A 17,211-nucleotide genomic window follows, 5' to 3' on the forward strand; every position below is an offset into this window, starting at 1 on the left:
GCGTGCCTTCTCCAGGCTGCTGGTTCTCAAGCAAAGACACAAACACGGCGAGGAGGGGCAGCCAGAGACTCATCCTCTGCCCCTTTCCCTCCCAAGCAACAGAAGGCGGTATGAGGACGGGGTGAAGCGTGCAGGCTCTCAGCCACATTAGCGCCCCACATACCAGCTGTGAGAACCAGGGCAGGTTCTTAACCTTTCTAGCCTAGAATCCTTAAGACCCAGGAAACAGCATGTTCTGTCCCAGAGAGTGTGGGCAAGAATCATCTGCCCTACTGAATGCAGAGTCGAAGAGGGACAGAGCACCTGCGAGGAAGGTATCGGGCCTTCTGTAAAGCGGATGCGTTACAGGTTACACTCTTTGTTCTCTTTCTTGCGGGTATGCCGATGGCTGGCTACGTGACTGGCTGAACCATTTTCTTTTGCTCCATCCTGGGAGACTCCCACAATCAAATCTATCGTCCATTTCCAGCCACAGGTTATGACCTGACGCTCAGGATTCTGAGGGGCTTTTCCTATTCCATTCATTTTCCAAGGTCAAACTCAAGGCCTGTCTCCTTAAACTGCCTTCTGTCTCCTCAAAGGCCAGTGTGGAGGACTGATAAAACTCACAATCTGTACAGAAGTCATCACAAATATCAGTGAAGGCAGACTCTTCAGTCACACCCATCTACAAATGAGCTGAATGCAGAAGGTTCCAGTCCAGGGACAGGATGGATGGGAACACTGAATAGTAAAAGCTTCAGAGTGTGACAGGCAGCTGGGTGTGATGGCACATGCCTATAATCCCAGCGTCGGGAGGATGTGACTGGAATTTTCCTGGTTCAGGCTCGACTGTGTTCTACAGTGAGACCATATTTCAAAACGAACAACCCACAGAAAGAATCAAACAAACAAAACCCAAGAACCCCTCCCCTGAAAACTGCAGCAATAACAACAAAGGACAAATCAAAGAGAAGGGAAGAGGCTGACAGACTACAGTCAAGTCACAGGCCTGATCAGACTGCTGGCCACAAGGCTGAGGGGGGAAAGGAACAAGAGCCAAGATGGAGGCGGACTTGGTGGGGGTGAGAGAAGGCGTTACTGTGAATGGATTTTGGATGTGGAATGGATGTGAATCTTTGAGTACCACAGAGCAGGCTAGGAGCAATTACAAAATGGCTACCTAGAGGCCCCAAATCCAGGCGGGGAAGATAGCTCAGCCTGTACAGTGCTTGCCAGGCAAGAATAAGGGTCTGAGTTGGATCCCTAAAACCCATATGAAAACTGGGTGTGGTAGTGCATTAATAATTACAGTGCTGAGGGGGGAGGGAGGGAGGGAGGGAGGGAGGAGAGAGAGAGAGAGAGAGAGAGAGAGAGGAGAGAGAGAGAGAGAGAGAGAGAGGGAGAGAGAGAGAGAGAGAGAGAGAGAGATATCGATCGATCCCTGGGGCTTGTTGATCAACTAGCTTAGCCTACTTGGTAATCTCCAGGCTAGAAACACACACACACACACACACACACACACACACACACACACACACACACACACACACACACACACGGACCCTAAAAAAGCCAAGGAACACTGGCAGTCACCAGAAATGGAGAAATTCTTTCTCTAGATCCCTAGGAAAGGACATGGCTCTGCTGGATGTTAGTCTTGCAGCCTCTACAACAGTGGTTCCTAATGCTGTGACCCTTTAATATAGTTCCTTATGTTGTGGTGACCCCAACCACGAAGCTATTTTCGTTCTTACTTCATAACTGTAATTTTGCCACTGTTATGAATTGCAATGCAAATATCTGATATGTAACTCCTGTGAAAAGGCCGTTTGGCTCTAAGGAGTTGTGACCCACAGGTTGAGAACCACTGTTCTAGAACCATGAAAATAGGCTTCGATTGTCTTAAGAGTCCAAGTTTGTAGAATGGGTTATAGTAACCAAGGACACATATAGCATCATGACATACACGTGGGAGTCTAGGGGCTGGCCATCCAGCAAAATGCCAGGCTGAGAGAGTTACAAACAATAGGTAACATTTGCTGAGTACTTTCTAAGTCATATAACTTTCATGAGAATTCCATGCATAACACAGGAATAGTGCTAATCCTTATTTTATTGGTAGAGAACCTCAGTTGTTAACAATGAACAAATACTTGTTAAAAGCCAAATATGGTTGTTGTGGAATATTGTTTTAAGATGTATTACCTTTGTTTATGCTGTGGAATATTTGTTTAATGATGCAAAGCAAAGATTTGTTGATGCATTCTTTTATGTTGCATTTGTTTAATTCTGTAAAGCTGTGTTGCTTTGCCTGTCTAAAACACCTGATTGGTCTAATAAAGAGCGGAATGGCCAATAACGAGGCAGGAGAAAGGATAGGCAGAGCTGGCAGGCATAGTGAATAAATAGGAGAAATGTAGGAAGAGGATCAAGGAGCAAGAAAAGGAGGAGGATATTAGGGGCCAGACACCCAGCTGCACAGCAAGCCACAGAGTAAGAAGTAAAGAAAGGTATTCAGAAAAGAAAAAGATAAAAAGCTCAGAGGCGGAAGGTAGATGGGAAAATTTAAGAAAAGCTGTCTAGAAACAAGCCAAGTTAAGGCTGGGTATTTATAAGAAAGATAAGCCTTCCTGTATTTACTTGGGAGCTGGGTGGCAGGTCCCCGCAAAGAGCCAAAGAGCCCAAGAGAGTACTAACAACAATAACATGTGGTGGCTCAAACCTATAATGCCATGAAGGCTGAGGCAGGATTACCATGGGCTCAATATCAACCAAAAGTAAAGAGATTGACTTTGTTTCACAAAAACAAAAACAAAACCCATGGAGAATATGACACTAGGGTTCACATTAGGGACTCTATAGAGATGGTATTCTGAGGGGACAGACAAGGAGGCAGAAGCACTGGGACAACCCCCAGCCAGAGGTAAACAGAGTGCAGTCTTCGGAACAAGTCCTAGGATCACTAAGCATCAATATAGCTAAGTACAAGGAAAGACATTCTAGACACTGTGAGAGTACGTCACGGCAGAGGCCCACTGGAGGGTGGAAGAGGAAAGTGTGTGAGCTGGGATTCTGCTGCACCTAGTAAGGCACACAAGTCCTGCTCCAGAGGAGATGGTGAGATGTCTTCAGCTGTGTCTACCCCAGGGGTCCCATCTCCATGGGCTTAGGGGAAAAGAGAGGTCCAGGGGAAAGCTAGGGCAGCTGTAGCACTAGGGAGATGCTGCCCAGAGGCTGACCTCTGCATCGGGCTGCTGACCAGTCTGGACCCTGCCTTTGCCTTGCAGAACACAGCATCAACAGGAGATGGGGGCAGGGCCACCAAGCAGTGATCACTCAGCAGAGTGCACACAGCAGCAGTGCAAGTCTCCCCGATGGACAGTCAGGAGTCCAGCTGTGCACTTGCTAACCTGTCAGCACAAGAATCTGTCTCCTACCAGGCGGTGGTGGCGCACGCCTTTAATCCCAGCACTCGGGAGGCAGAGGCAGGCGGATCTCTGTGAGTTAGAGGCCAGCCTGGGCTACTAAGTGAGTCCCAGGAAAGGCGCAAAGGTACACAGAGAAACCCTGTCTTGAAAAAACCAAAAAAAAAAAAAAAAAAAAAAAAAGAATCTGTCTCCTGTATGTGGACATCCATCACCCCACAAACAAGCCTTGAATCAATACCCTGGGTTGTCTGAGCACTCAGCACGGTCTTGCCATATGGGGCAGTGCCACTTTTGCTGAGGGTGGGTTTTGATTTCTGTCTTAGGGCTGGCTGAGGCCCCATCTGTGAAAGGCTAGCTCCCAGCTTATTGGAAGGTGGTAACCTTTTTTTATTTCTTCCTTTTTTTTTTTGTTTTTGTTTTTGTTTTTTTGAGACAGGGTTTCCTCTTTGTAGCTCCAGCTGTCTTGAAACTCCCATTGTAGACTAAGCTGGCCTCAAACTCAGAGATCCAACTGTTTCTGACTCCAAAGTGCTGGGATTAAAGGCATGTGCCACCTCATCTGGCTGACAGTAACTTTTATAACACAGTAACACCTAAGTTTCTTTGGGAAAAGGCCTGAACCCCACCAACACTGCAGATAAAAAGAAAAGCCAGGTGCTAGAAAACATTCAAGCTGAAAAACAGAAATTGAGTGAATTGATTTGAAGGCTGTCTCTGTTTCTATAAGGAGCACCGTAAAGCACACAGGAAGTAAGCAGAGGATCAAAGGTCAGTGAAGTCTGGGAAGAATATTCACCTGTGGGATGAAGTTCACACAGAAAGCCTGTGACTTTGGGGGGATGTTATCTGGGCAAAGTCGGTTTTCTGACAGCTCTGGGGACTCCTGAAAGCACTGGAATGCAATATCCAGGAGTCATCAGTGTTAAGGATCATATGTGCCTACATGCCTTAAATCCTTTGGCCTTGAGTCATGAAATAATCAAGGACTTTATGCAGTTTCACAGTCCATTTTTCCAGCATTTCCATAGTTTGGCCACCATATGCCCCTTGATATGAAAGGAATTGTACTTTGTAGACTCCTCTGAACTCCTCATACCACCGTGAGCTTCATGGGCACAAAGACTTGAGGAGGCTGAAGCAACAGAAAGAGCAGGTGTCCTGGGTGGGTCTGCTGAGTCAGACAAGTGGCTACAACACGCACGCACACACGTGTGCGCCCTGTAAGATTTGGGTCAAGACTGTGACAGTCTTAAAGTGTATATTCTGGCTTTTCTTCTAAACAAAAAACAAAAACAAAAATAAACAAACAAAAAAATCAAAGCAGTTCAGGTAGGCTTTTAAGAAATCCTTTAAGACCATTTAGCTGAATTAACTTATCTTATGTTAAACCCAATTTATAAAAAGTCAGGGAAAAAAAAGTCACAATGGAATCCTCTGGTGGGAAGAGGTAAGCCACAGACTAGTGTGTTCATTTGGAAGAGTTCATTTGTGTGGGCCAGGACTTTGATAGGCTACTGATGATGGCGACCCACGTGCCAGAGTCAGGACAGCAGGCAAGGTGAAAAGTATAGTGTTTTGTTTTGTAGACAAGGTAAGTCCTTGTGGCCAGTGTCGACCAGCTGACTGAACCTGAACTATCTCACTCTGAGCAAGGCTACTCATTCTTAAGAGATTCCTGAGTATCCAGTTTGTGTCACATGCAGGATTCCACCGGTGAGAACACGACAGACAAATTTGCTTCTCTCATGGTTCTGTCGCTCTAGCAGGGTAGACAGAACGTGCAAAGACCTGAACTCTGATAGTGTTCTGGAAGAAAACAGAGAGGAGCCAAGGAGGCAAATGGGACAGAATGCCAGGGAGGGTGCGGGCCTTGGAGAGCACATGAGGAGGCTGGGAGGTGAAGGGCAGGGCGCAGAGCAGAGACCTTCCTGCAGGACCCCAGTGCTCTGACAGAAGGAACCAGCACTTATCTGAAGCCCAGCAGGGAGTCATTAAAGGTGTGAAGAAGAATGTCTAGGATAGGATTTCTGTTTTTTTTTTTTTTTTTAAAAATATTTATTTATTTATTTATAACACAGAAGAGGGTGCCAGATCTCATTTTAGATGGTTGTGAGCCACCATGTGGGTGCTGGGAATTGAACTCAGGACCTCTGGAAGAGCAGTCAGTGCTCTTAACCGCTGAGCCATCTCTCCAGCCCCAGGATTTCTGTTTTATAAGAAAACAATTCTGGTTATCACAAAGGAGTGGATTGTTTTGTTGTCTTTTTTGTTTTGTTGTCTTTTTCTTCTTCTTTTTTCTGCTACTGGGATTAAACCCAGGGCCTTCCTTGTGCATGTTAGACAAGCACTTAGCTAGCATGGAGACCCATCCCTAACCCTAGCCTATTATTTTGCTGTTCTGAGTTCTATGAGATTCATAATTCCAACTTCAAACAGTTGCTATTCTCGCTGAGATTTAGGATATGCGTACTTCCTATTAGTATTCTATTTGGCCCTCCACATCTGTGGGTGAAATATATTTAGGAAAAAATTGTGTTGCACATGGATCCATTTTTAAAACAACAACAACAACAACAACAACAAAACCTCACTGTTAGCCTGTATTAGATATGCTGTCTAGAGAGGATTTAAAAGTATATGTGCTCAGGTTATTCAAGCACCATGCACACTAGATAAGAGGGACTGGGGTATCTGCAGATTTTGGTGTCTTGGGGGTATGTGCTCTAGAACCAGCTCTCTGATGATATCAGAGGACACTATATTTATCACTATAGTTTTGAGTGGCCCCAAACATTATTCAAAATGTTTTCTTGCCTTAGAAGGCAGGTGTAATCATATTCACGCATGTTTAAGCCTTCCGTCAGGGTGTGTGCAATTTGGACAGTTTTCCTAACATGCAAACTGTCCAGTGCCCAGTGGAGTCCCCCCAACTATAGGGCTCTGGGCAGTTTTGACCCTGACTTTAGGAAAACTTACCCCAAGGAATTGCGCCTTTGTTTGGGGGCCCATGAGGTAGTGGGCTGGGAGGGTCGGACAGGGTTCTCTTGTGTCCGGGTGGTGGGGGAGGTGGCCTCTTCTTGGACAGGGTGGAGCTGCCACTAGAGGTCTGCGTGCCTAGAGGGAGTGTAGAAGGTGGGCCAGGTGGACCTAGAAAGGAAATTGAACGGGGGGCAGGAGGGTTAATCCCAGTCTCACAGACACAGAGCAGTAAATATGTAATTTACTCATCAAAACCTGGTAAAACATGGGAGTCCGTCAGCCCACCGAATCACAAACGGATTTTAAAAACTGTTGGTTAGTGGAATGCTCAGCCCTAACCAGGACATCTGTATCACATCCTCTCCTCCCAAGGCTCAGCTGTCATTGTGGGATGAGGATAAGGGCCTGAGGTGGATGAGCACAAGGAAACTGTTTTCAGACACAGCAGGGAAGTTGCCCATCTGAATTCACAACAGTTGAAGCAGCACTCACGAGACCTGTGTAAGCTCAAGTCAGATAAGATTCCAGCATGGAGAGGGGAGGTGGGCACGAAGTCTGTCCCCAGCTAAAGAGTTCTTAGTAGGTGACAGCTGCTGGGACAGAGTCACTTTTCTACAAGGGTGTGGTCTGTGGTGGGTTGTGACCATGGTACTTCATGGGTTTAAAAGAAGGTGGGGGGGGGAGAAGGGAGAGGGCAGAGGGGGTTAGCGGGGCACAAAGTTGAATGGATAGAGAAGGGGAGATGGATCCGGGAGAAGGGAGAGAGTGGTAAATATGATCAAAATACATTGTATGCAGTTCTCAGGGAACTGAAAAAGAGAAAGAACACAGTAAGAACTCAAGTAATTAAGTAGATGGTGGGGGAAAAAAAACTTGGTTAAAAAATTACAACAAAGGAAGAAAAGAGTATTTCCAAGGAGCCAAACCCCAGCCAAGCCAGGCATGGTGGTACAAGCCTGTTACCCCAACCTCTCGGGAGGATAAGGCAGGGGGATCAAGGAGTTCAAGAACCACAAGTTGAGTCGGAAATGTGATGAGACCTCATATAAAAAAACCAAGGGAAAGCGAAAACCCCAGCGGTGGTAACAAATGAGAGTCGACACAGAAGGCTCAAGAACTCGGCCCCTCAGTCAGATGCAATGATAAAAAGAAAGCGCACGCACATTTTCAGCCAGTAAGCAACTCACTGGAAATGACAGACTCCACCTACGAGGAAGGCATCCTGCATGGCCACCAAGATCAAGAGAGGGATAGCAGAGTGCTGAGGACTCAACAGTGGCCCATGGGCTGAGGCATCAGAGTGTTCAGCTACTGATGGTTTTAACTTTTAATTCTACGACAGCCTTTCTTTTAGTCAACAAGCAAGTTCTCCTTAAAACTCTCCCCCCTAAATAACAACGGATCTGAGATGACCTAGAGTAAAGAAGTTTGAAGCCTCTTTTTGTTCTAATTCTGAATGGTTCTGGAAATCCCAAACTGTATGCTATACTCAACGTCTGAACAGGAGCTAATGAAGCCGGTTTCGAAGCAGTGAGGTGCATTACATACACATTCTTGAGGTGAGGGTGCATGCCAAGCACTAGCTGGGCACCTGTGTGGGTATCTCTTTAGAGAATCCTGCCATGGGCCTGCTTTAACTATGTCCACCAAACTCAGCTTCTGTAAACATTTAGGGAGAAAAAAGGGAAGCAGAAGAAAAGAGGGGAAAAGGCTAAGAACATTGCCATACCAGCTGCTTAACTAGGACAGGAGACACTTGGTGACCCGGAAAGGCTCCAGCGGAGTTTTTATATTCTGTAGTAAAATAAAATCTTAATTACTGCTGGCCTTCTTCCTGGGTAAACTTAAGATAGCTTTAATTATTAATTAATGGCTAGTACTAACAAGGATTAAGTCATTAATTCTCGAAGATGGCCAAACTGTGGCAGCAAACACTGCTCATCTCAGTAAGGCAGCAGTCTGCGTTAGGATTAAATGACCCTAGTTATAGAACGGGTTCTGTTTAGCTGATGTGACATCCAAAGGCAACTTTATGGTTACTTTAAACCAATGCCTAGTCACACTATTAGTTACTGAAATTTTGGAAACCATTTTCATAATAGGGGGACGGTTCCTACAGCCTTACGCCTGCGCCATCTTCAACTGTGTCTGAATATGTTATTCTTTTTGACTTTCAATATAATCCTGTGAGAGGTTTGCCATGGCAGATCCCACCGATCAGGAACAGGAGAGGCGCTCAGGAGCAGGAGAGGCGCTCGCCCCAGTAGTCAGTGCTGCTGGATCCTCGGGTCCAGGGCAGCGTTTTCTGCATGGTCCGCGAGAAAAACAATAATGTTCAGTATGAGGAAATGGAAATAAGTGCAAAACAGATAATAGACAATGGTGAGTTTCTCTTGTAATTTCATCTTTACCGCCATCTAGGGACTTTCCGGTGAAGTGCATCTTAGGAAAAGGTCATATGAAGCAGCTGCAAATTTTGTCCAGCACCAAATACTGAAGTAAAATGCTAATAGAGATACATCTAGAGCAGAGATGTGCTATGTATATGTGACTTCAGGGATGATCGTATACAGGAGTCACCCAGTCACTACCAACTACGCAGAATCCAGATCCAAGAATCTAGGAAGCTGGCCAGAGAAGATAAGAAGCCGGTGAACCAGATCTGACTCCAGCCCAGGCACTCAGTCCTGACAACAGCTTGCTTCTCTGACTACACTAGTCCTCTCTGTATAGGATCCCCAGACACACATTGGGGATCCCTCTCTACCTCCTGCCCTCATCTTTTAAAAAAAACCCACAATATTTTTATTAATTCTTTGAGAATTTTATACAATGTATTTTTTTCTTTTCCCAAGACAGGGTTTCTCTGTGTAGCTTTGGACCCTATCCTGGAACTCACTCTGTAGCCCAAGCTGGCCTCGAACTCACAGAGATCTGCCTGCCTCTGCCTCCTGAGTGCTGGGATTAAAGGCATGCACCACCATGGCCTGGCCATACAATGTATTTTGTTGCCCAAAAGAGGGACTGAGATGTTACCTCATTCAGAATTTTTCTTTACTGCATCCCTCTTCTCTAGAGTGAATGCTGCTAACGTCTGGGCTTCAACAAGGCTCCCAGGGACTAGAATATCCCCTGCTTTGCACCACAGCAACTGATCTTCTTCCTTTCCCACCTGCATGCTTCCCCAGGGGAGATGGGATTGTTTTTCTATCTCCCAGTGCTGGTGCCTGGCACAGTCTGGGCACTCAATGCACGTCCTTGCAAACAATTCCTGGTGCAAGCCAGCAGGGTGATTTTCCAGTACGTTGTACATTTGCGTTTCAATAGAGTGGAAAACCCAGGTCTTCTACTTGAACACCAACTAAAAGGGAAACTTTCAAATTTCACAGAAAATGGCTTGAAAAATTATCTTGACAGGTTTTTGAGAAGCTTTTCTGTAGAGCTGTAATTTACATATTCTAACATGCCTTACAGAAAAGTTAATGACTAAAGTTATATCTAAGTAACTCTGGTAATATGGATAAGAGTTCTATAATTTTCTAATGGTTTTCCTTTTTTATGTTTTTATTCAATAATGTTGTCTATGTTCATTGTGCACACTACATTGATTTGAAACACGTACACATTATGGAATGGTTCAACCAGCCAATGAACATTCATCACCTCGTATCTTAATGTAGTGAGAACTCTCCAAACCTACTACTGTCTTAGCAATTCTCACTACAATCATTATTGTTTGTTGTAATAGCATGCCCTACAAACATCTCTTAAATTTATGTGGCTCATTCTCTCATTGTGGCTGATCCAATTTTTTTTTTTTAATAGTATGGTGCTTAAAGGACTGGGAAGTGCACGTCAATCACCGTAACAAACAGAAGATAAAGGCAGGTACTGGGTAACTGCACAGAGAAGGACTCCAGAGGGAAGGAGCTGTTAAAGCGACCTGTTCTTCTGTCTGTTGACTTCTATACAGAGAACAGCCTTAGCTTTTTATCTGCCCTTCAGTCTCTTGCTGATACTGGTAAAAGTGTAGATTCTAGGGCCTTAGGGTTGCTTCTGTAACAATTATGTACACACTATCACCACCCCTTCCCAAGCAAGAGAAATCAGGATTTCCTCTTCCCTCTTTTCCATACCCTAGAAGTCAGGTTGACATAAGAACCAAAGAGCCTCAGTCAGTGGTCCCTGTTGAAGACAAAGCTTTTGGCCAGCCAAAGGTGCTTCATGTGAGGTGCTTAAAAAAGAAATCTGGTACATCACAACTTCCATTCTGAACACCTATTTTAACCATAAGGTCTGGTTAGTTTTGGTATGTTAATGTTTCTGTTTATTTTCAAGTTTTTAAAAAAATAATAAGGCTTTAACAACAATTAAAATAATAAAAAAAAGGAATGTGGGAAATCCGATAAAGGCCACAACAACAATAAAAAAAAAAATAAAGCCCTAGCTAAATACAAATCCAATGTGATTTAAGGGCAGAGCCTATGAGTTCTTATACCATGTTACTCAAAGGGTTGTCCCAGGAGACACAAACCCCAGCAAATGGCGAAGTCACCAGTGTATGATCTGAGCACTGCTGCTGAAAAGACTTCTCAGCCAGGGGTGCTCTTCCTGATGGCCAGCTGAGGGGTCGCTCCCTCTCCACTTGTCTCTGACCTCTGCCACCGACCTCTGAGAAGGAGACGCTGTGTATAAAATGCATGCACAGCTGTATTTGGTAGAACTGTTGTACACATTTTATACAGCGCTCTTCAGAAGTGAACTGTCGCTTCCCAACGACATGTGGTCTTCTTATGTGTGCCTACTCCTTCCTTCAGCTATATACTTTTGGGGCATACTTTCACTGTTTCTTTTTGTTGCTTATAAATTGAATAAACGCTGACACAGATGAACACCCTTCTCTTGCACTGTGCCAAGACAACCTATACATAGCCTCTGTCCTAGAGGAGTTTTAACTAGGGCAGGAAGAAATGGAAACCTTGTCCTTCCTTCAAAGCAGCAAGCTTGGCGCTCCTCCTGCACCGCCCCCTACTGACCGGATGGTGCACTTCATGCTTTCTTTCTTAACTGTTCAGCGAGCTCACACAGGCCTTCTTCACTCTCCCCTGTATTCCAGCTCCTGAAATCATTGTTGAATGAGCACACTCTGGTGGAACTGCACAGACTCATTAGCCTGTCACTGTGTGCTCAAGGCAGTGACTCAGCAAGGCAAATGCTGAATGCTTACTTCTGGATGAAGATCCTGAAACTCAGCAGGGCCAACTAAATATAGGGTGAAAGACACAGGGCTGGATTGGCCTTTAAGAAGAAGGAATCCTGGGGTCTCGGTGGGCAGAGGAAAGGGAGCTTCCTGGAGAGGGAAGGAAGTCTGAAAGGCTTTCCAGGATCCGTGGCTGCCCAGGTAGCTGTGGTCTGATCTGATACAGATAGAGCGGTCTGATTGTTGTTAACTCTAAAACTATATTCTTTGATTAATGAAGGCATTCAGTCTCGCCACCGAGAGTGACGGCAAGAACAGCACCTGGCACAATAGTCTTTGCGGCACCAGGCTGTCATCAACAGCACCCACTGTGGCTCACAGTACCAGGTAAGGTGCTGCTTTTGTACAAGCTGCTGCTGTCATAGACTGAGGCTACAGCCTAGATAAGGCAGGACGTCTCTGTCATAGCAAGTAGGCATGAGATTCAGGGTTAGCATTCTCAAGTATCCACGTGCTATTAAGAATGATAATAATTCTGGATTCTAGCACTAGTTGTTCCTGTTTTCAAAAGCTTAAAAACTTAGTTCCTCAAACCAACTACTGCTCACTGAGATCAGATTTATCATTCCTTACTTTATAAAGTTCCTTTCGGTTAAGAAGCAAGTGCGTGTCAGGTCTCGCGATGTTACATGTTAATCCAGTCAATGGATCACTTCACTCTGGTCCATAGTTCCCCGAAGAGACAGGGTTTCTCTGTGTAGTCCTGGATGTCCTGGAAATCCCTCTGTAGCCCAGGCTGGCCTCAAACTTAGAGATCCACCTGCCTCTGCCTCCTAAGTGCTGGTATTAAAGGCACGTGCCATGATGCCTGGCTGAAGACTCCTTCCCTTCAAAGGGGCAGTGGCAGAGAGGTACTAAAGCCAGACAGAGGACCAACCTGATGGACTACATGGTGCCAGATGTTGTGTGTGCCCAGTGTGTCCTACAGTCCTCAATTAATCTCTACCACAATCTTGTGAGAGGCGATGACTCCATGTTGGGGTTAAATTTATACTGGTGACACACAAAAGACATGAAGATGATACCGGTGACACACATGAAGATGAACAATGGCAGACAGCCATGGTTCTAAACCTTAAAATGACTGTAAAAGAGTTGATAGTCAACCAAACCTAAGCAAGTACGTGTTCCGTGGGATGGGCTGTGCAGATAGGCTGCTCCCCATGTCCCTCCGCTCCAGAAGCAGCTGCGGCCGCGGCCCAGCACACCTAACAGGAATGCCTTGGAGCAGAACGTTCCAAAATGATTTCTCCATACACTGTGTCACTGGATTCTGAGGACTACTCCATGAGGCAGACAAGAGAAAGACAACCGATTTCCCTTGACAGGGAAAGAAAATCCGAGGTGACAAGCCATGGGCCGATTTAACTCTCTCCTACCTTCAGCACTGTGCGATCGGAAGGGAATTCATTAACTTTTCTAGGGCTCAGTTTCTTTTGTCTGTATAATGGGATACAGACAGTGTTAGTCCTTCAGGATCCTCTTAGGTTTAAAGAAATCAAAGTTCTAGGCTGGCATTTAAATGTAAGGATTAAAAACAAATAAATCCAAGTGAGCCTGAGGTACTCCTAGTGTTTAAATGGTGTTGGGTAGGGGCTGCTGATGGTGAGAAATATCTACACACTTAGCTGCTGAGTTCAGACTCGCTAGGGCACTACTCAAGCACAGGAGGCGTTGGCTGGTGGTCATTTAGATCCAACTTCCTGAATTCTAATGAGACAGCTGGGAGGTTTTGAAAATACTCCTGAGCTGGGCTCAGAGGAATTCTTTCTCTTACTACCTTTTGCAATGCCCTTATTTGTGGGGAATTTGTCAGAGGCATCTGTCCTGTGACAGGAAGCCATTGTCCGGAGGTCCCTAAATTCGTGTCTGTGGGGGTGGCTTCTGCTACAGTCAAGGGCCGGGGCTTTCCTTGCTGTGGAGAGATTCCAGACAGCTTTGTTCTCATGCCGATGGTCCCGCTGGTTAGCAGGATGGACCGAGAAGAACACAGGGACCACGACACACAGGCACCTCTGCACAGGGTGTCTTTGTCAGCTGACTCTTCAACAGTGGCCTCTAAGAACTCCAGTCTAAACACTACAAGTTTTCCACATGTGACAGCCTGTGAGCCCAGCTGGCTAAGGGCAGCACGGTGCAGGGCCTGGGAACTGTCATTACAGACTGCCGGTCTGTGTCAGCATCAGACAGTCCGATGATCTGATGTCCCAGAGAGGGGGGACGGGGGGATGGACCTCCATCGGCAAAGCGAGTTCAATTATTTGTAAAGGGAGGGGTAGGTGGTCTACCCTTAGTTAACCATGGTTGCTATGGCCAAGTCTCTGAGCTCCTGTTTCAGCAGCTGAACCACTAAATAAACGCAGTCTTTGTTTTCCGGGTCTTTGGTAAAGAGCTAGTTAGAATTTATTCAATGCAGGCCAGTGATGCCTGGCACTAAGCCAGATAGTGTACTTTATGGTTTTCTACATCCCAGCGAGATGAGATTACACAAGGAGGTTGCAGGAGGTGGGGGTGGGGTGGGTTGGTCCCTGGGTTCTGGTGTCAGGGGAGGCTCTCTGAACAGGTGCAGGCTCTGCCTGTCGCTGCATAACCAGGGCCCATGAAATCCTTCTGAGTCCGTTCTTCCATCACCTCCTCGGGTCTGGAGGCTCCTCTCTATCTTCCTGTTAGAAGCATGGTCTGCCGGGGGACATGGTTTTGCAGAGGGCTCACACAGTATGGATCTGTAGACTGATAGGTTAGTGGTCTTTAAAAAGCATGTTCTAGTAGATCGTGCAGAATGGTGGAGACACTTGGCTTCCACGTGCTTTGCTGTTAAGGCCACTTGTTGTCTTTGATGAGAACAGCTCATGCCAAAGCCTTGTTGTAACGTTCCCCATTATTTTATGATCTACAAGGCCATTTGGGGTCTCTCTAAGAACACAGCTCCCATTTATAACACAATTTCAATGGAGAATAAGCTGTGAAAAAACAGTTTTGAATCAAGCTCACATTTGCCAGAAAATAGCCCCAGTGTGATTCAAATAGGCCCGTCATTGTATGCCAAGGGGCACTGGAAACCTGGGCTAACTTGGGTTGAGCGCACTGCACTGGGAGAATCCGAATTTGTGGACTCTCTCTCTGGCAGCTACAGCTCTGAGCACCCTCAGCTGTAGCCCTGGGTGTAAAAACCCTGACGCTAGCGTTCCTGCACTTTGCTTGACCCTCCACACTGACTGGAGGGAGGACAAAGGGTGAGTGTTTTGTGGGAACAGAACAGGACCCATCTCCACTGGCCTGAGATGCAAGGCTGGTGAAGGTATCTGACAACACTCAGAGTTAACAATAAATAGCCTAGGCAATCCCCCCAAGTCTCTGGGGAAAACCACCTCATCCAGGGTGGGAGACTGTGGGTTCTGTTCTAGGATTCCAGGTAGATGAGAACCTTAGGTAGTTCGTCACTCGACATCTGCGAGCTCTAATCCTTCATTTGCTAGATACCAGTAACTGTACCTACCTCCTCGGCAGTCCTCGGGATGAGTAAAGCTTGGTGTGTGGCTTCTCATGAGGCGAGAGCTTCATGAGTGCTGCCTCCTACTATGACAACCCCACCCCACCTTGGAGTCACAGTCTCATGAAATCCAGGCTGTCCTCAAACTTGCTATGAGGTCAATGATGATAGTGAACTTCTGGTCCTTGAACTGTACCAGCCAATTAAGTAGGGCTATTATCGTTATGGATGTTGCTATGGTAGCGCTGCTGTTTTTTTTTTTTTTTTTTTTTAAATCAGTAATAGTCATTCATTTGAATAGGAATCTTGTGAGTGGAGGAAGGCCCCCAAGTGACAGGAGGATTATAAAGGAGACTAATAGTATGGCGGGTATTTTATTTCATATTTTAGAGTGCAAAGTAATGGATATAAAGTGATAAAAGGAGAGGGAAATGAATATTGAAGTCATTAAAAGAACATAAAAAATTAGATTAAGAAGCATGAAGGTAGCTAGGCAGTGGTGGCGCAGGCCTTGAATCCCAGCACCTGTGAGGCAGAGGCAGGTCTATCTCTGTGAGTTTGAGGCCAGCCTGGTCTACAGAGCTAGTTCTAGGACAGTCAGGGCTACACAAAGAAGCCCTGTCTAGAGAAACAAAACGAAAAAGCAAAAGCATGGAGGTTGGGCTATCTGGAAGAACAGTGATGATGCAATCGCTACACGCAGTTTTCCACAGTGCTGGGGACAAGACCCAGGGCCTCATGTATAAAAGACAAGCTTTCTACCAGCTGAGCTTCCTCTTTGGTCCAGACAGTCGCATGTTTAACAGAGGCGTCTCAGTACAGAGAAGAGTCCTTCAGAAAAACCAAGAGTATATTCCTGCTACAGAAAGGACAGGCCACGCGGCACTCGGACTGAGGCTCAACTGCTTCTTGGCTGTGCCACACTGCAAAGTCACTTTATCTCTTTTAATCTGAGTTTCTTTTTCTGTAGGATGGGCACGAGATCACGTAGCTCACAGAAGTTTACCGTGAGATAACACACCAAGAACACCCATGTACTTACTACCTTTTCCCCCTACGGGCGCCTGAGAACTGACAGTCTAAATGCTGAGCTGCCCCCGACGGTACGTTCCACATTCTGCCACTCAGAGCAGACTAGCAGCCATGAGGTCAAAATCCACAAGCATTCCTCAAGCCCGTACCTTTCCCGGCATTCCTAGGTGGCAGAGGGGGAGCCTCGGAGGTGGGCGACGTGGGCGAGTCTGTGCTCGCGAAGATCTGGTTGGTGAAGGCTCCGTAGGAGAGTCGCTGCTTGTCCCGCGGGGTGCTGAACCCTGGCAGTGCCAGCTTGTCCTGTGGCGAGATGCTGGAGGAGTGGCAGAAGCTCTGGGGCCTGGGGGAGCGCTCCTTCTTGATGGGGCTCGGCTGGTACAGGAAACAACAGGTGAGGTGAGACTCAAGGACTGTCCCTGAGGTGTCTGTCCGGCAGACTCCGGCAGAGCGGAGTCAGGGGTCACCTGGTTCCTGTGGCCCTCAGGGTGGTATGCCAGCCATCACCACAGCTTCACAGCAGTGACACAGCGAAAGGAGGACTTGATACTTCCTCCTTCTTCATCACTCATAGTCCCACCAAGGAGTGCCAGTCAGGGATGAACAGGGCATTCCAAAGTGACAGGTAAGGTCACAGTTACACTTAGCCTTCAACAAACACCTCCCTGCAAAGGACGTGCCTGCTTCATTTGAACAACATTTCCACGAACCTATGATTTGTTACACAAAGTCCTCTTCCCTGTACAAACCTTTTACCTTCACGGCCTCTTCCACACTTGGCTTTGAGGGACTACCCACTGCCAAGGGCTTGGAGCGTTAAATCCCACCTACATTCTTAGGCGGCAAACCATTTCAACTGCCACGTGGTGTTTCCTTCATGGTGGTGGCATCAGCACCATCCAAATATAACTGTAGCAATTACGCATTCCCTGCATCCCCGTGGAGACCTAAGACAGACCCTCTTAACAAATTCCTAGCACGGTGATCTGCTGCTCCCACTGCAGCAGAACGGCTCTAGTTCCTCTCTCCCCCCATCTACTCTG

General features: G+C 46.4%; 1 protein-coding gene across 11 annotated transcripts in view; it reads right to left on the minus strand.

Moving 5' to 3' along the window:
• Asap1 (ArfGAP with SH3 domain, ankyrin repeat and PH domain 1) overlaps window positions 1-17,211 on the minus strand; it is a 311,987-nt gene that overhangs the window by 18,445 nt on the left and 276,331 nt on the right. For 7 of the 11 annotated variants that reach the window (XM_028876031.2, XM_028876030.2, XM_037197507.1 and 4 more), the window contains 2 exons: window positions 16,321-16,543; window positions 6,387-6,557 (listed from right to left, as the gene is read on the minus strand). In XM_028876031.2, the coding sequence (XP_028731864.1) occupies window positions 6,387-6,557; window positions 16,321-16,543 (394 nt within the window). The remainder of the gene's footprint in view (window positions 1-6,386; window positions 6,558-16,320; window positions 16,544-17,211) is intronic. The other 4 variants (XM_028876034.2, XM_028876033.2, XM_037197508.1 and 1 more) reach the window with 1 other exon arrangement.

The sequence above is a fragment of the Peromyscus leucopus genome, chromosome 20 (genome assembly GCF_004664715.2).
Source record: "Peromyscus leucopus breed LL Stock chromosome 20, UCI_PerLeu_2.1, whole genome shotgun sequence".
Taxonomy (NCBI): domain Eukaryota; kingdom Metazoa; phylum Chordata; class Mammalia; order Rodentia; family Cricetidae; genus Peromyscus; species Peromyscus leucopus.